At 44.8% G+C, this 19,546-nt stretch overlaps 1 protein-coding gene across 4 annotated transcripts in view; it reads right to left on the bottom strand.

The window, feature by feature from the left end:
* VAV3 (vav guanine nucleotide exchange factor 3) overlaps positions 1–19,546 on the bottom strand; it is a 256,738-nt gene that overhangs the window by 93,813 nt on the left and 143,379 nt on the right. For all 4 annotated transcript variants that reach the window (XM_073642837.1, XM_073642839.1, XM_073642838.1 and 1 more), the window contains exons 13-15: positions 15,836–15,921; positions 15,438–15,570; positions 4,523–4,632 (exon numbers count right to left, since the gene is read on the bottom strand). In XM_073642837.1, coding sequence (XP_073498938.1) covers positions 4,523–4,632; positions 15,438–15,570; positions 15,836–15,921 — 329 coding nt within the window. The remainder of the gene's footprint in view (positions 1–4,522; positions 4,633–15,437; positions 15,571–15,835; positions 15,922–19,546) is intronic.

The following is a 19,546-nucleotide window of genomic DNA, read 5'->3' as shown; positions in this document are numbered from 1 at the left end:
TTTATATGGAGTCCTGACTCGATTACGCCGGGATTGTTTAGTAATGACCGCACCTTAAAGCCAGCAGAATACAGCCAAGACTGTATACAACTATATCCACTACCAGAGAGCAGGACTAGATATCGACAGGTTTGCAGTCTGTGAATGTCATCAAGTGTTCTCCCATTCACTAATTCACTGACAGCAAACAAATATCTTAAAAATGGCGGACACTCGAAACACAAAAATTGCTTTTTCTAAACTTGCAGACCTTCCTTTACATAGTGATGAATCATAACCCTCGGTATTGGATGATCTCCTTAATATAACTCTATGAAATATGTTCTATTCTGGTAAATTGTACTAATATGAGGAGGTCTCAAGCGGGGACAGACGTATCCAAGCCTCATAACGCATCAGGACCACTTTGGCACCCATAAAAATGGTTAATTCATAATTACTGCTAATGGGGCATTAAAGGGTTAAACACGTGGCTCTTTTCTCCTAGAATGATATTACAACACGCATTTACCAAAGGCAGCCGGGGGAAAGGTGCCGCACTGTTCTGGGAGAGAGCAGCCATGTTTCCTAAGTCGGTACGACTCCTGTAAGACCCCAAGTGCTCCCGCATTGACCAGACATGGAGGGTTTCTGCTGTTGTGTAGATAAACTTGATATGACTAAACATGTAGCTGGTTTCTCTAGATATAAAGATAAAATGACCCTGGAGAGATTGAACAGATTCTTTGACTACAAATCTGGTCGAATTTATCAGATCCTGACAGACAAGCAGAACAAGCAGAACCTTCTGCACAAGTCTGACATTCACACCACGTCTTCCCCTAAAGAACCATTATTTTATTCATGAGATGTGTTTTTTTCTACCCAAATGCATTCATTCTGTTCCTAAAAAAAAAACAGCCTGAATCTAAGTTACCACTCAGCTGATAAGGATCGCTGAAGATACGCCAGGAAAACACATTTAAGCTGAGCAATCATAGGGGATACTTGTATTATTGTCAAAGAAATATTGTATCCACTGTATAAGGATCGGTGAAGAAAGATGTAAGAGCGATTTGGAGAAGAGGTGGTGAGTCTTCACAGGGTCACCATATAAGTGGTGCAAAGGGAACAAATATAATTCCAGACATTTTACAGTCCGGTCCCCCTGATTATCCAACAATTAATACAGGAATGCAATTTGAACTTAAAAATCTTTTATTTTTGTGGTGTTTGTTAAAGGGGTTGGCCACTACTAGGACAACACTTATACTCACTTCTGGGGTCAACGTCATTAAAGCAATGTTGGCACTGAATCTCCCAGGGATCTTATGACATTATTATGTCATGCGATCCCTGCGACCAGTCAGCGCTGGCTTCACCCTCCTCTCCTTTGAACAAATCAAGACATCTGAAGGAAGTGAGAGAGCAGCCACAGCTCCCACTTCCTCCAAAGTCAATTATGTTCATAGGAGAGTGAAGCCAGCGCTGATTCGCTGCTGGGTTCACGTGACATAAAATGGGGGAGAGCCAGTGCCGACACCACTAGAAAGGCCCCGAGGTGAGTGTAAGTGTTATTATTTTACTGGGGTAAAACATTGTGATTCAGAAGGGGTTGTCCAAGTAGTGGACAACCTCTTTAGTGCGGTTGTCTGGTCTAAGAAGAAAATTATGTAACTGGAGACTGACAAAAATTTGACAAAGTGTGCTGCATAAACTGTCACGATTCCTCTGTATTCACTGTGTGGATGGGCGGATGAAATTTGCATACATGCGGTCACATACCTACTAGACTCTCCTCTGATAGAACATTGAGAAGCGGAGAAGAGTCTAGTCAGCACATGACAAGTATGCAAATTACATCCACCCACCTGCACAGGGAATACTGGGGAACTGTGACAGTGTGTCTTCTTCAAGCAAATTCCACCTAGAATCAGCAACGATGAACATGATGCCCAGCAATGTCAAAACGACTTCCTGTGCATGTTCTATCTTTTGTCCCTTCTTTTAACCGCTTCAAGCTTTCAATGCCATGAAGACATGACCTGTCCATTCTTCTGGCAGCTTCCGCTTGGAAGACGCCATTATTTTATATATAGAATTTTAAAAAAGATGAGCGGAGGCAAGGTTGCCATAAAAGACATCCAATAGGAAGGTGTTTTCCTGAAGCATCTTCCTACAACAAAAACAATACGGGCAAGTTGTGTGCACATACCCATAGACAACCCCTTTAAATCGAAATCTATAACTTTTTAATGACCTACAGAAAAGCCAGAAAACAAAAAAAGCATTATTTTATTTTTCACAGTTGACTTTAAAAAGGTAGTTTAAGATAGATCACCAGTATGAAAGTAGTGGATTTCTCTGGATGTGCTGCCTAACTCACCATATTGGTTGATTGTTGGTGTGAGGAATAGTAAATTTTTCGGACAGTAGGTGACAGTGCCTCCTTCCACTAAGCCAAGGCCATTATGAGAAGCTACAGGTCGCAACTTATACAACCGATACCTGGCATAAAAGCTTTGATGAATGCCCCCGACATGTGGGACCATCTACAGAGGCAATTTATGCTTCAACTTTAAAGCACCACTACAGCGGGGGGGTTTTTCAGCACTGGAGTGGCGTTTTAAATGTAAGCCCCCTGCCCCCCATTCTTATACTCCCCTTCTGGTAGCTTCATCTTTTACTGACCCCGCTCGGGTCCCGCGACACCATCTTGTGCTAGGAACTTCTAACTGGCCGGAAGTCAGAAGCTACGTCACAAGAGCTCAATACAAGTCTAGGAGACCCAGAACCAGGCCAGAACGAGACTCTCATAGACTTGTACTGAAAAGTGACCTCCACGCCGCTCCTTGAAACACTGGTGTTGCCGGCAAGTCACTTTTCGCAGGAGACTGATACTGGAAAAGGATGAAGGCGGCGGCAGGGAGTATCAGACAGGGGGCAGGGAAATTACATTTAAAGCACCACTCCAGCAGTGCAATTAAAAAAAAGCTGGAGTGGTGCTTTAAAGCAACTTCCTTTTAGCACTATACATGGTAATTGCATTGTGAACAATTTTTAACATGTTATAATAAGAATGAATCTCATAGAAATCAGGACTGAGAGAACAATATTCTGATTATTTGTTTTTTTTTGTTTTCGCCCTTCCTACTAACGGTACATATGCAGCTGCTTCTTTGCTGGCGACACAAGGCACCTCCATCCTCCGGATTGGAGACAGAGCCTCAGCAATCAACTCTTACCAGTTAGTGAATGTGTTAATAATACTTTAATTTTTTTCCATCATTTTGCATTTAAAAAAAACCCATTGTAATCTGTTTTGGTTCAGCACCATTTCTCTGATTGTTATCAGTGATTATCCCCCTTTTCTACATGCGGAGGCTGAAGACTGGGTGTGTTCAACAGACTGCGACAAGCCGTGCACCAGTGTGATCTGAATGTGATCAGAAGAGTTTTTCATTTTCTTGATGTAACAATAAAGCTTCAATTCACTAAAAGCAAGCTGGTATCTTAAAATGGTGAGAAAAAGAAACACAAGTAGACTGCGGAGGACAGACGAGAACTAAAATGTCATCTATTCATAAGTGGGCACAAAAAGCTGGGCACTGAACACATCATATATATACACATATAGAATGAAAGTTTGGACACACCTGTTCATGCAACAGTTTTCTTTGTTCTTATTGAAATGTGAACAGTGTTGATTCAGACTGAAGGCAGCAAAAACCACCAATGAAGAGATGTGGAAACAAGGAGTAAAGAGACACATGTAAAACAAACTAGAATATGTTAAACCTTAAATTCCCCAAAGTTCCCACCTTTTAGTCTGATGCTTTACAACCCCTTGGCATTCTCTAAAGCAGCTTTATCAGGTTTTCACCTGCAATGGCAAGGAGGCGTAAAGCTGCCATCAGACTAAAAGGGAGTGCTTTAGGAAATGTAAGGCTTAACGCATTCTAGTTTGTTTCACACTTGTTTATTTAATCCTTGTTTCTATATGTTTTCCTTTGTGGTTTTGCTGCCTTCAGTCTTATCTGCAATGTGCACATTTTAATAAGAACAAAGAAAACCATTGCTTGATCAGTTATGTCCAAACTTTTGACAGGTAAAGAAAGATATCCTATACAGATTCTTATCAAGAGTCGGCACTTGCTCCTGTACGTGCATTCTAATATTTGTATACTTAGGCCACGGCCCCACTATCAGTATTCGGTCAGTATTTTTCCTCAGGAGTGGGAGCCAAAACCAGATGAAGAACAATCAGAGAAAAGGTATAATAGAAACAAGTCACCAATTCTGCATTTATCACCCACTCCTGGTTTTGGCTTTCACTACTGAAAAAAATACTGACCAAATACTGACCAAATACTGATAGTGGGGTCATGGCCTTACTCATATACTAGGACAGACCTGCCTGATTTGAGGAGTGACTAACTTTACTGTATATCTTGAATCACAAAATACATCTTTTTCATTTATATGTGAAACTTAAAGTAAAACATGACACCGGGTCTACTGTGCAGATGTAAAACAAACTTACAAGGCCATTGCAAATTGTTCCAGCAATTTCTTCTTTAAATCTCTGGTCTTGCAGTAGATTTCAAATCCGTTCTGCCCCTGCACATGTGTAAGGTAGAATCCATACGACCACTATAAAAGACACAGATATTACAATTCTTACCTAATTACACCATGAACCCTGACACGGCTAGCGAGGCGCTGAGCCACAGGAGTGTTCCCGTTAGGGCAAAAAAAAACTTGTATCGGGAATGTTAATAAATTCATTGCTGATTTATACCGTCTTAAAAGTGTCTATAAAACTTTGTTTTTTTGCTGTTCTTTTCTTTTTTTTCCCATCATAGACAAAAGAGCAGCTGAAAGGGCTTCAACAACAGAGCAAGGCATAGTTTGCTTGGAGATGTAAGAAGGTTGCGGCTTCTACAAAATGCTTCCAGACAGAAATAAAGTAGTCAAACAAATTTGACTCTAACAAATTCTAACATTTGTACTTAAATCAGTACTAGTGTTGAGCCACCCCCGTAGTGTTCGAGTTCGGTTCGGTTCGTCGAACACCCGTGTGTTCGCCGAACTGTTCGTCGAACTGTTCGTCGAACACCTTCGAACACCGTTAAAACCAATGGCAGGCAAACAAAAACACATAGAAACACATAGAAAACACCTTCAAAGGTGTCCAAAAGCTGACAAACTGCTCAGAAGACACAACTAACACATGGAAAAGTGACAAGTACATATAGTCATGCGAAAAGAAAAGAGGTGGAGGAGTAAAAGGAGGGGGAGACACAGATATAGGCATGTCATACCCTTCTAAAATCCAAAAAGTGAGAAGCCGACACGGCCAGTCCATTCCTGCCCGTGCCACCTCCGTGTCGCCGGGTTTGTGCCAGAGCCGCGGTGAACCCTGACGGCCAGCCCCCCTCTCCCAATACTAGTGCCTGTCCGCTGGTGGGTCGAGCGAGCCCCCCTGTGGTGGAGGCAGCTCTAAGCTTTTTAATTTAAATTGTCTCTCTAATTTGAATAAATACACTTTAAATCCATTTACAAGGATCTATTGGAGGGCAAGTCTCATGCCAGCAGCCGCGTAATTCCAGCTCCAGTAGCGTCCACCAAAGCTGCTGCAGTTAAAAAGCTTTTATAAGGATCGAGCTCGGTTGTCCACCGCAAGGCATCCTACTGCCAGTCCGAGCCCCTATGCCTTGGGGTGCCTCCTGATGCTCTTCACTGAGTATCCCGTGGTCCCGAAGCATTTCCTTTGAAAAAATGAAGTGTCCAAACTACAGGTGGTGTAGCTTGCTTAACAGCCGGGATAATCCGCTGACTAGCAGACACTGCTACTAGGCACAAAGTATTTCCTGGGCTAGATGCAGTTAAAAATTTGTAATTAGATAATCTCGTTGGATGCTGAGAAAGCATTCCATAGAGTCTCCTGGCACGCCATATATGATTCTCTTAAAAAGCTTGGGGTAGGGGTCTAGGGGACCCTTTTATAGCCAAAATCACGGCCCTGTATCGCAATACGTCACCTAGGCTGAAGATAAATGGAACTGTAGCACCCTGAGGGCTCGGTTGCTACAGAGGTATTGCACCTCACCCAGAGGTGTGATATCTCACTCTCAGGTAAGGATGTAGTGTGGATCAGGACCCGACACCTGCATGCATTACACCACATTGCCGTGGGGCAGGGCGACCAATATGCCCCTGAGATGGGCACGACAGTCCCTGTCCCTGGCTGGAGTGGGGGGAGGGAACACTGAGGAAGGGGAACCCTGTAGTGCAGGAGCAGGGAGGAAGCAGTTCCTGGGTGCATTGAGAAGGGAGTATAAAAGGTGGGCACCATCTTAGTTCAGTGCAGAGAAGTCTGAGCAGAAGTGGCAGGGAGCAGGGGCTCTGCATGAGCTCTGCTCCGGAGGCGGGCCTAGTAACAGAGGCCCAGGCCTGGAAGAGGGAGAAGGAAGGAAGAGGAGCGGAGAAGGCTCCAGGAACGAGGAACGAAGGGATCTCAGGGGTGCGGACGGGCGAGTCGCCACCGCACGCCCGAATCCACCTGCGTGGAGGGGTTAGGCCAAAGGGGGAGACCGGTCCCCGAAACTAGTGGAGGCAGGAAACGACCCTCAGCTAGAAACAGGAGACTGTGACATTTTATGTGGCGCAGCCCCTCGCTACACCCGCTAGGAAGGCACCACATAGGGTCAGGGAAACTGGCGCCAAGTTTACCAAGAGGAGGCCCGAGGCAGCCGGACAGAAGGGTTGGTAAGAAAGGCCAGACAAAGGACACACAAAGGGGGTCCTGTGAAGCACTCAAAAGTTATCTGGGAGTTGTCTGAGCCCCTCACCTGGTGAGCACAGTACGACGTGGGCAGCCGTTACCTGCAGACGTGGTCTGGATAATAAGAACTGTGAGTAAAGGCCCTGAACTGCATCACTGACTCCGTGTCATTACTGCTGCTGCCCTGCACCATCACCCCCATCCTCCGCATACACTGCCCTGAGGCTATACTCCTCCCGTGGGGAGTTATGCTACGCTCTGCTGCACCCACAACACCAGCCTCAGCGGTCTGCCCTGGAGCGGCGGTTCACTCTGACCGCAATCCACGGGTGGCGTAGTCAGACATTTAAACATCAAAACCACATAAATAGTTCCGCCACTGGTTTGACCGCCCTGAGCCACGGAACCGGGTCGCCGCCACGGAGACTACAACCACCAGCATCCACCAAAAAGGGTCCGGCTCCGGGTGTCCCAAGGCCCAGGGGGCGCGTCAGAACATTTTCATCACCTTTCACAATCACCAATGGGACAAGGCAGGGATGTTCTCTGTCCCCTCTCTTATACATCCTAGTGACGGAGCACCTGCTCTCATCAATTCGCCATAACCCCAATATTAGGTGGATTGAGGTGGGAGGCACCGAGTACAAGTGCTCTCTATTTGCTGATGATGTCCTAGTATATATCACTCAATCACATATATCCATCCATCCTGTTATGGCTGAAATAGATCACTTTGTTACATGGTCAAATTTTAAAATCAATGCAGCGAAGTCTGAGGCCCTCGATGTCTCCCTCCCCAAATCCATATAGGATTCCATCCAGTCCAACTTTCCCTTTGCCTGGCCCTCACAGGGTATCAAATACTTAGGAATTCCTATTCATAGAGACCTCTCCCATCTATGTTATCTTAATTTTGGGCCCTTTATTGAACAACTCCATACAGACCACGGTTGGCAAGTTAGAACTGTAAGATTCACTACGTGAACCACTGGTGTTTTGTGGAAAAGCACATGTACACTGTGTTCCAAATTATTATGCAAAAAGTGTTTAGGAGTGATAAGGGAAGAATTTGTTTGTTTGTCAGTTAAACTCAATGATGGTGATGTGTGTCAGGGCTCTTTATATCACTGTAAGCAATTGCAGACACCTGTGCTAATTAGTTTGGCAGGTGTGTCCAATGAAAGGCAAGACTACTTAAGAAGGCTGTCTCACATTATTAAGCAGCCTACATTTTCTGCCAAAATGGGAAAGAAAAAGGATGTGTCGGCTGCTGAGAAGCAACAAATTGTGGAGTGTTTAGGTCAAGGCATGACTACAATCAACATTGTGCGATGATCAGGATGAAGTGTCTTGGCAATCAAGAAGTATGTAGCTGATTCACAGTACACACGTGTGCGTGCTGATAAGGGCAAATTGAGGACTCTTTCCTACAGGGAATTACGTCAGGTTGAAAGAGCAGCGGCAAAAAAGCCTTGTCATAGCAGCAGACAAGTTTTTGAAGCTGCTTGTGCCTCCAACGTCCCCCGAACAACAAGATGCAGGGTCCTTCAGAGGTTTGCAGCTGTGCATACGCCATCCTGTCGACCTCCTCTATCCACTTCACACAAGCACAAACGGCTCCAGTGGGCCAAACATTACATGAAGACTGATTTCAAAACTGTTTTGTTCACGGATGAGTGCCGTGCAGCGCTCGATGGTCCAGATGGATGGAGTGGAGGATGGCTGGTTGATGGACACCCCACGCAAACACGGCTACAGCGCCAACAAGGAGGAGGTGGAGTAATGTTTTGGGCTGGAATCATGGGGAGAGAGATTGTCGGCCCCTTTAGGATCCCTGAAGGCGCTAAAGATGAACTCCATAATGTATGTGGATTTTCTCAAACAGCACTTCCTGCCATGGTTCAAGAAGAAGAACCGTGTATTTCACAGCAAGATCATTTTTCTGCATGATAATGCACCATCTCATGCTGCACATAAAACATCTGCATCTCTGGCTGATATGGGCATAAAAGGGGACAAACTTATGGTGTGACCCCCATGCTCCCCTGACCTCTACCCCATTCAGAACCTTTGGAGCATCATTAAAAGGAGTGTCTATGATGGCGGGAGGAAGTTCACATCTAAGCAACAGCTCTGGGAGGGTATTCTGTCCTCATGCAAAACAATTGAAGCAGAAACCATCCAAAACCTGACAAATTCAATGGACGAGAGAGTTCAGAAGCTCCTTTCGAACAAGGGGTCCTATGTGAAAATGTAACATCACCTAGAATAAAGTTTTGAGTTGAAAACTGTTTGATTTCAGTTTCTAACAACCTGCTAATGCTTATAATTTCAAAAATGACCATTTTTTTGGTCTTTATTAAAATGAAAAGGTTGATCGAAAAGTTTGGGGGATCTAAGAGTGTGGCAACCCAGTAGTCATGATTACTTCGAATTCTGACAATATGAGGGTCATGCTGCAGGTAGTGCAGCAAGAAGGCACTTATGTGTCTTGCGCATCTCGGAGCCCCAAAATTATTTTCCGGGCTAGATGCAGCTAAAAATTATTATTAATTTTAAATCTGGTGAAGCTTTAGTATAGATGGCCTAATAGGATCAGTGCTGCACACTGCTACAAAGCCCAAATTATTTTCCAGTCAAGATACAGATAAACATGATTAGTAATTTTAAATCTGGTGGAGCTTATTATAGATGGCCTAATAGAATCAGTGCTGCACACTGCTACAAAGCCCAAATTATTTTCCAGCCAAGATACAGATAAACATGATTAGTAATTTGAAAGCTTAAAACGGTTGGTAGGGTGATTTTAACCAATCATCAAGCTTTTACTCTCCCCAGGATGACACAGGGGTAGAAAAGTCGTTTCGGATCCATGATTTGTTCATCTTTATGAACGTGAGTCTGTCTACATTATCAGTGGAGAGCCGCGTGCGCTTATCTGTCAGCACACCACCAGCAGCGCTGAACACACGTTCAGACAGAACGCTGGCTGCGGGGCATGACAAGATCTCCAAGGCGTAAGTGGCTAGCTCCGGCCATTTATCCAGATTGGAAGCCCAAAAAGAGCAAGGGTCCAGTGACACAGTCATGGCTTCAATGTTTACTTGGAGATACTCCTGTACCATCGTCTCTAGGCGTTGACTATGTGTCAGACTTCTTGTCTCCTGTGGCCTTGCAAAGGATGGGCTAAAAAAGTGGTGAAATGATTCCGCAAAATTGATGTTACCAGCAGATACTGTGGTTCTGTTGCGGTTTGAGTGCTGAACACTTGACGGTCCCACGGTTGGCAAGTTGGAACTGTGAGATTCACTACGTGCACCACTGGTATTTTGTGGAAAAGCACATGTAAGATTCTGCAACAGTCTCTGCTGATACTCCTGCATGCGTGCATCCCTTTCTATGGCAGGAATAATTTCTGCAAATTTACTTTTGTACCGGGGATCTAACAGTGTGGCAACCCAGTAGTCAGGATTATTTCTAATTCTCACAATTCGAGGGTCATGTTGCAGGTAGTGCAGCAAGAAGGCACTCATGTGTGTTGCGCATCCAAGAGCACCAAGTCCCTGTTGTGTTGGTGGCGAGGTAACAATCATGCTTCCTTCCTCTGTCCTCTCCCCCCAACCTCGCACAACAGAAATGTGATCAAGGTCTCCCTCATCTGATGAGTCTTCCATCAGTTCGTCCTCCACTTCTTCCTGGGCTCCTGCACCTTCCTCACTAGTTTGGCTGCTACCATGCGCCCTGGTAAAACCATCTCCCCCACCCTCACATGCCTGCCGCCTTGGTGCTGCCGACCGTCTGGACCTTGCAGATGTTAGCCCTTCCGCATACAACTCCTCCTCCTCTACTTCCTCCACCTCCTCTTGTGCCACCACCTGACTCTGAATTCTGTTTAACATGTGCTCCAGCATGTAAATCACCGGAATAGTCATGCTGATAATGGCATCGTCAGCACTAAACATCTTCGTCGCCATTTCAAAACTGTGCAGAAGGGTGCATAGGTCCCTGATCTGAGACCACTCCTCCAGCGTGATTTGCCCCACCTCTGGATCTCGTTGGCCCAGGCTATACGTCAGAACGTATTGCACCAGGGCTTGTCGGTGCTGCCACAGTCGCTGCAACATGTGCAGAGTTGAATTCCACCGGGTAGGCACATCGCATTTTAGCCGGTGAAGAGGCAGGCCCAACGACTTCTGTAGAGATGTAAGTCGCTGAGCTGCGGGATGCGAACGGCGAAAGTTAGCACACAGCGACCGTGCCCTCTGCAGAAGGCCATCTAGTCTGGGATAGTGGGTTAAAAATTGCTGGACAACCAGGTTCAACACGTGAGCCATACAAGGCACGTGTGTGACATTGCCCCGGCGAAGGGCCGCACCCAGGTTTGCAGCATTGTCGCACACGGCCTTCCCTGGTTTCAGGTCCAGTGGAGACAACCATTCATGAAATTGGTTCTCCAGAGCTGACCACAACTCCTCAGCTGTGTGACTCACATTTCCCAGACATTTCAATGTAAAAACCGCCTGATGACATTAAGCCCTACTGCCAGCATAGTAAGGAGGTGTGCAGGATCCCTTCTGCGCAGTTAGAAAGCTTGTGGCATGACCAGACAGGCTTTGGGTGCAGGTGGAAGACCGAGAGGAGGTTGAGGAGGCAGAAGCAGTGGAGGAACTTTGACATAAAGAGGATTGACGTACAACTCGTGGGGATGGCAAGACTTGGACAGCAGCCCCTTGTCCTGCTGTCACCATAGTTACCCAGTGCCCAGTCAGCGACATGTAACGCCCCTGTCCATGCCTACTCGTCCAAGTGTCTGTGGTGAAATGCACCCTGTCACACACAGAGTTTCTCAAAGAAGCGGTGATGTTGTGTGCGACATGCTGGTGGAGCGCAGGCACACCTTTCTTTGAGAAGTAGTGCCGAATGGGCATCTGGTACTGGGGCACTGCGACGGACATAAGGTCTCGAAAATCCTCTGTGTCCACCAGGCGGAAAGGCAGCATTTCTGTAGCCAAGAACTTGCAGATGGTGAAATTCAACCTCTTAGCTTTCTCATGGCTAGGAGGAAATGGTCTTTTACTTGTCCACATCTGAGGGACCGAGGGCTGGCTATTGTGCTTAGACGGGGTTGATAAGGGTGTCCCCGGCAAACTGCCGGTCTGTGAGGAAGATGCAGGCGGACATGTTAGGTTGCCTTGATCCAAAGGTGGTGCTATCGATGTCGGACAGCGCTCAACACCAGCTGGTGTTACCACCTCCAAAGAAAATGATGACCTGCCAATCACGCTGGCTGTTGCGGGTAAAGAGGTGGCAGGTCTGCGCCCCAAAACAGGTGTGACTGCTGTCCCCCCAGTCACAGAGGATGAAGAGGCCGCGGATGCACAAGATATGGCAGACGGTGGTTGGCCCGGCCGGCTAGGCCGCATTGTAGCACACTGAGCTTCCCACTGCAACTTATGCTTCATGTCCATGTGCCGGTTCATGCATGAAGTACTCAAACTATGTATTTTTTGGCCTCTACTTAGCTTTTGCTGACAAATGTTACAGATAACACGAGTTGGGTCATCTTTATCGATCTGAAAAAATGCCCATGCTATGCAAGGCTTAGCACCCATGCGACCTGAAGAGCCACCACGACTTGTGGTGAGAGGCAGAGTTGTGCTTGAGGATGCAGTTGTTGACGTGCTTCCAGTACTACGTCTCTGTCCAGGAAGGCGCAACCTGACCTCGTCGTCACTAGCATCTTCCTCCACCTCCTCTGCTGACCTCATCTCTTGGCTGACTGTGGGTTGACAGTAAGTGGGATCTCCAACCTCATCATCATCACCCTGTGCGTTATCACACCCGTCGTCCTCAGAGCCAACCTGTTCCTGCCCTGACAAAAAACTAAAGCTGTCGCTCCAATCAGGTATTTGAGTCTTATCATCGTCTTCCTCATTGTCTCCACCAACAGGAGTTACAGTTTGGGAATGAGGGTCTACATTATGGTCAGAACCTTCTGCGTCTGGTCCTGGATCCGACTCATAAAGATTCTGGGCATCAGTGCAGATCATTTCCTCGTCTGGATTCACAGAAGCGCTGGAGTCGACCTCTGATTCCCAGGCTATAGTATGAGTAAACAGCTCTGCAGACTCAACCATCTGTTCTACCTCATACTCAGACGGGCAGCTGGAGATTTGGGAGCTGTGAGGAAACAAGTGCGATTGGGGTGACACCTTTGAGGACTGGAGTATTTGTGATGTTGAAGTTGATGTGGAGGAGAGCCCACTTAAAGGAGCACTTGATATCCGTTGAAGCACCTGCTGTTTTTGTGCCTCATCTGGAATTTGTAGCGATTGGCGTGGCCGTAAGAAAGGGATCTTATCACATTGTCCGCTAAAAGAAGTAGACATTTTAGTTTGGCTGGAAGATGGTCTTTCTTCTGCAGATGTTACTGTTGCTTTAACACCTACCCCACGGACACAACCTTTTTTCCCCTTCCCAACATGCCTATTCCCCTTTCCACCAGCAGCAGGCCTTTTTCCACTCATTTTGGTGGTTAACTAATTAACAACTCTGGAGTTGTTTGCACAAAAAAACAATGGATGGGAACCGAGCAGAGCTGAGTGGCCAAACTGTGGTATTAGGCCAAAACTATTGGCTGGGTTAGATGCAGAAAAAAATTATATTCAATTTGCAACCTGATGGAGGTCAGTATAGATGGACTAATAGAGAAAGTCCCACACACAGCTAGAAGGCCAAATATTTTTTCAGAGGTAGATGCAGAAAAAAATATATTCAGTTTGCAACCTGATGGAAGTCAGTATAGATGGACTAATACAACAAGTCCCACACACAGCTAGAAGCCCAATATTTTTTCAGAGGTAGATGCAGAAAAAAATATATTCAGTTTGCAACCTGATGGAGGTCTGTATAGATGGATTAATAGAACAAGTCCCACACACAGCTAGAAGCCCAATATTTTTTCAGAGCTAGATGCAGAAAAAAATTATATTCAATTTGCAACCTGATGGAGGTCAGTATAGATGGACTAATAGAATGATGCTATGCCCAAAAGATTTTACTTCACTAGGTGCAGTAAAAAAATTGGTATTCTATACACAGGTGGTATATCTTGCAACACAGATAGGCTACTCCACTGACTAACACACTCTGCAATAGGCCAAAAAGGATTAGCTTTGCTAGATTCAGCCAAATGCTGTGAAAAAAACTTGCACAGCACTGGCACAGACCTGCCTGGCAAAAACTGATAGGAACTGATGTAACCTAGTCCTGAAAAGGACTCCAATTACAATTAGTCTTTACTCCCACAACCTATCTATTTAAGAGCACAGACCTGCCTGATAAAAGTCGTAGGAAATGCTGTAACCTAGTCCTTAAAAGGACTGCAATCACAACTATTCCCTACTCCCAAGCTATCTGTAGATTTGTGCGAAAATTGGCTTGAAATTAACAAGGTATAGCGCACACAGCAACAGCGGTGCCGTCTAACATGCAGCTGCAGCAGTGAGAAAATGGTGGCGACGGGGAAAATGGCTGGGTCTTATAGGGCAAGGACATGTGACATACACTGCCAATGACACATGCCCTTGCTTGTGTGAAAAAAAGCACTTCGCTCCGTGTGTGCGCTGCTGATAGGCTGACAGATTGCACCTTCCCACTGTAAATGCGGGAAAGAGAAAAAAAAAATTGAGATCTTCATTGTTCCTGCAGAGATCCATCCCCTGCCCCTCCCCCCACCCCGCTGTACACTCAAACTTCGTATTAACATTAATTTTCATCATTACTGAGAAAAAATCCAGTTATGATTTTGGTGCACGAACAGTTATCGAACAAAACCTCGAACAGACAAATTTTTCTCAAATTGTTCGTGTTCGCCGAACGGCTCGAACACCGCCCAAAACAGCTCGAATTTGAGATTGGCGAACAGTTCGAGTAGAACAACGCTCATCTCTAATCAGTACCTATAAAGGATTATTGCCAACTATTTGTTTTCCTTTGCTTCAGGGATGTGATCTATGACCTCACTTTAGCTGCAGTGCTAACAAGAAGTCTTAGGTAGTCTAAGACACTCCCACCGTTTCATGATTGGTTCAGGCGTCTGCTCTGCAGCAGCCTGGCCAATGATGGGGCAGGGGGTGTGTCTCAGACTACCTTGAAATCCCTGTAGCCAGTATATCTAAACTGTAGTCATAGATCACAGCTCTGCCCAACTAAAGCTGAGCTAAAAAGCAACTAAGTAGCAAGAACTGAGAAAAACAAAAAAGTAGTCATTCCTAGAAGGTTCTGACTTACATAAAATTTTTAAGCTTTCAAATGTTCAAGTAATTAATTTTTTTTACATTTTAATGTTCAAGCAATTAATTATTTTTTTAAGTGTCACTTTAAAATGATCAATTGAGAATTGCATGGCCGTGTTTTATGGTCGCTGGGCATTATCAATTTATCAATAGCAGCCTGATTTATTGAACCATAAAAGGTTGAGCCGAAGTTATCACATCAAACACATAAATGGGGACCCTTAGGCAAAATGGTTAGGGTATTTCAGAGCGCGCAGCTGGCGAGACCCTCCCCATAATCCCACACGCTTTTAGATACGTTTCTTTCCCAGCTATTGAGCGATCTCCCTTTCCACCTTCCATTACACATTTATAACTGTAACGTTCCCCTTTACCTTCTTATTCTCCTTGTCGTTAGTTGGATTATTCGTTATTTTGTATTTCTGAAGATCTATCACTTCCTTCATTTCATAATTGTCCCCTCTTCTTTTACACACAACGACGGCCTGATCAAAGAGAAATATATACCTAGGAAAGACCGAAAAACGTGCAGGTCAGCACTATCTGTATTCAATACTTGGAAAATTACATTGATTTCACTTAGTGACTTGGGTTCTGCTGGAAATGACCCCCCCCCGGTCACTGTCCCCATGTGTGATCAGTAAACGTCTACCTGTCAGGGGTCGCTTAGTAAACATGTCACTGTCGTTACCCTTAGCCCTTATTCCTGAGGATAGATAGTCAATATGTCAGATAGGCAGGTCACAGATCACTGTGCTGACGCTCTCCTTACCTGTCCTGCCTCGTGCGCTTGTCCAGTGTACTAAACTTGATCTCACCGTCCACTTTTGGTCTTCCAAACAACACCAAGGGCTGATTCTAGAAATAAGAAGAAACTTTTTTTTTTACAGAGCTCTATACCTAATGGTAATAAATATTCTGGCAAAAAATTGTAAGAAGTATTTAAAATTGAAATTGAAACTATATCATACATTCGCTCTCACCATAGAGCGGTGTACGGACCCACAGACTTACTATTCACCGCTCTCATGCAGGAGAGGAGCACTTCAGAGCCATGTTTTCACTAGGGATGAGCAGTCCCGTGGAAGTTCGGGTTCGGGTACCAGAGCTGTTCCCGAACTTCAACCAGAACCCCAACCCCATTGAAAATAATGGAGATCCCAACTCTCTCTTCTCTCTCTCCTCTCTCTCTGCAATGGACTTCAGGGGAAAGTCTGTGTTTGGCATTTAGCACCGGACACTAAGTGTCCAGGGCGAACGCCAAACTTTTAAGTTCAGGTCCGCTCATCTCTAGTTTTGACCAAACGTTAGGAATCTCAGGACCTGGACCACCACCAATAGCAGCCCATATAATATATTCCATATATATATAAAAAATACATAAATCAATAGTTACCTTTTAGGGAGCAGTCAGACGGCTGCATAAATCAGACCGAGATCGGAAAGCAATGCTCGGACTGGCCAGCGATTCTCCCGACCCAAGCATGACAGCTGCATAGAAATATAAGAAGATGTCTCGATTGGGTCGGCCAGTCTGAGCATTGAGTTAAAATCTTGCTCCAATTTATACGGCAGTCTGAATGCGCCCTTAAAAGGGTTGTACTAAGTTTTACAGTAATCTGCTGATGGCGTCCAAACACTGGGAACCCAGTCATGAAACGGGCTATGTGGATCCGCCAGTGAGTGACGCAGCGGTTGTGCATGCACAGTGTTCAGCTACCTCCAGCAAGTCAATAGAGACAGAGGCCCAGCGCTCGGACCCCCGGGATTCAGCAACTTCTAATATTTTGTTTAGTATAGAGTCCCATTTAAAAGGGGTCGCGTTGTTGCTGGCAGATTGGTTATACAGTTTGATTAAAACGTGTGCTAAGAACGTCACATTTTCCTGAGTGCAGCAATAGTGGAATTCATGAACCTAATGGGAATGATTTATCAAAGCGGCCTAAAAGAAAAGTGATCGGCTGCTTCTTGTTATGCATCTGCGCCCATCCACCCATCTTTCCAAAACTGTGTTAATTAGAATTACGTAAGGCTGGATCTTGTTGTGCCCCAGTTAATCTAAGTCCAGGGCACGAAGGGACGTGAGTGTGTTTAGTAAATTGTTCAATCGCATTGACAATTATTAAAGTAGACTGCATCATATATAAGGGGCGTGAATTATTATCATTTCATATATTATATATTGGAGTTCACTTAATTATCATTAACAATTTAGGTTACTACCAAAACTTATTACAAAAAGTTTTTCTGAACTTGAATGAACAATTTTGATTAGATCAGTATTTTCATGCAGAATTGCACAACTCTAACTGTTTAATAAGTAACGCTACAGCGATGTATTATCATCTCCTGCCCTCTAGTGGTCATCTGTGATATTACACTACACATCAGAATAAATAGCACATATAAACTAATAACAGCAAATAATGTGCTGCTGGTGTAGAAAATTCACTGATTTCTACCTGTGACCTATAAGTTGCAATGAGTTACATGAATACACCCCATGTCTGATATACTACGGTAGTGATCAATTACATGAAAACAAGCTATGTAAGATCTTATAGATCCCTGTGTGTCCTATAAGATCATTTGAACATATCTCATATTAATTTTACTGCTGCTTAAGGATCCCACAATATGTAAGACTCTGCTCCCCGTAGTAAGACATTACCATATTACCTCCAATGCAAAACAGCGCTCCAGCCATAAACCACCCGTGATATTCCCCTTGAACTAGATTAGAAAATAAACTGCACAGCCTTATTACTGCAATAGGGATTTATGTTTCTGCCATCAGTTTTACCTACCAAGGACTATGCAATAGTTGCGAATGGCGGAGAGACAGAGGATGTCCGGATTCAAGAGTGTTCGATTGCTAAAACCTCCTCCGGTCTCCATGTTGTATTTCAGAATATAATTGTCAGCGCTCTAAAACTGTCTATAAAAAATCAGACACCTCCTGGACGAGGCAGAAATTCTTCTACCTAAGGCTATGTGCACACAGGGGAGCTTTTGGACTAGAAATTGTCTCTGTGCACACAGCGCCTTTTAGACGCCAGTGTAGCCGCCGACTTTTTCCAAACTGAGCCTTAAAACAGTTAAAAGAAGTAATTAATTACTAAACATCTGCACAGCAATGTCGTCTTTATATTTTACATTGCTGTGCACTTTTCCAGGCATATTCCGGACGAAAATCACCTGACAAAGACGCTGTGTGCACATAGCCACTGTGCAGAAACTCTTAAAATCCCCCTTAAAATTCTTCAAAAATTTGAAATTTCTGCTTGAAAAACTCAGCAAAAAGACTCAGTGTGAACACACCGTAAGGCAATGGAAATACAGAGTTTTTCAAGGAGTTTTCAGAGCAGAAACTGGCACAAACGCCAAACTCTCCAACAAATCTGAAAACTCAACAAAATCTCGAGCGTTTCTGCTCTTTTTCTGCTCAGCAAAAAGACTCTGTGTGCACATCACATCATGGTGGAATCTGCCCTGAAGATCGCCCAAAAATCAGCACAAAAAATGGACATAGTGCACAGCAATGTCAAAACGATTTACGACAGAAATGAGTAGAGGAGATTTCCAGGCAATATTGAAGCAGTTTTTGAGGAGGATTTTGAAGAGCATCTGCTTCAGAAAACACCCCCAAAAAACTGTGTAAAGGTATGTTCACACTACATTCTTTTTTCAGCGATAAAAATGTCTATTTTTAAGCAGAAGATGCTTCAGGAATCGCTCGTTTTAGCCTTCCCATTGACTTCTGCTGTATGGAATATCTTCCTAGCAGTAGACACCAGATGAATGGACCTGTCACTTCTTTTAGCTGCTTGACGTTTTTGAAAGGCTGAAGCATATAAAAGCCTGAACATAAAAACATGTCCTTTTTTTAAATGAATAGGACGATTCATTTGAGCGTTTTATGAGTGCAGTATTCAGTGTTTCTAGGAGCAGACCCACTCCAAACATGACGGGGAAAAAAACAAAACTGAAGCCTACACCCTCCAAGCTCTCGGCTATAGAACGGCCTGTACTTGGTGCTGGATGAATTAAAGCTCCGTTATACATGGAGACACACAGAGGGTTTTTTCTCAGATTTCGGCCTCACATTTCCAGATTCCGTATGCACTCGCGGGGGAAAAACAATTGTGTCATGTTCTTTTGTGCGCCGTATTACACGGGCAATCTTGCCCAAACATATAGAACTGGTGGAGAACACGGTGCCGTAAAGAGCAACTAAACCTTTGTAATGTTACAAATGCTACGTAACTACAAGCATATTGGTGGAGGTCCAGGTACTGAGACCCCCCCCCCGATCACTCAACCCCTCTCATTTCCCCCGAGCTGAGGAGACAGGAGCACAGCTAGAATAGGTTATGAGGCCGTGCACTCCTGCCTTCTGAGCTGCACACCTCTTGGGATGGGTTTGAATGATCAGTGGGGGTCTCAGGGCCTAGACCATCACTCACCTGCTTGTAATTATAAA

This window comes from Phyllobates terribilis, unplaced genomic scaffold, assembly GCF_046119375.1.
Source record: "Phyllobates terribilis strain yellow unplaced genomic scaffold, ASM4611937v1 Scaffold_8__6_contigs__length_399053987, whole genome shotgun sequence".
Taxonomy (NCBI): domain Eukaryota; kingdom Metazoa; phylum Chordata; class Amphibia; order Anura; family Dendrobatidae; genus Phyllobates; species Phyllobates terribilis.
This window is presented reverse-complemented; position numbering and strand designations above follow the sequence as displayed.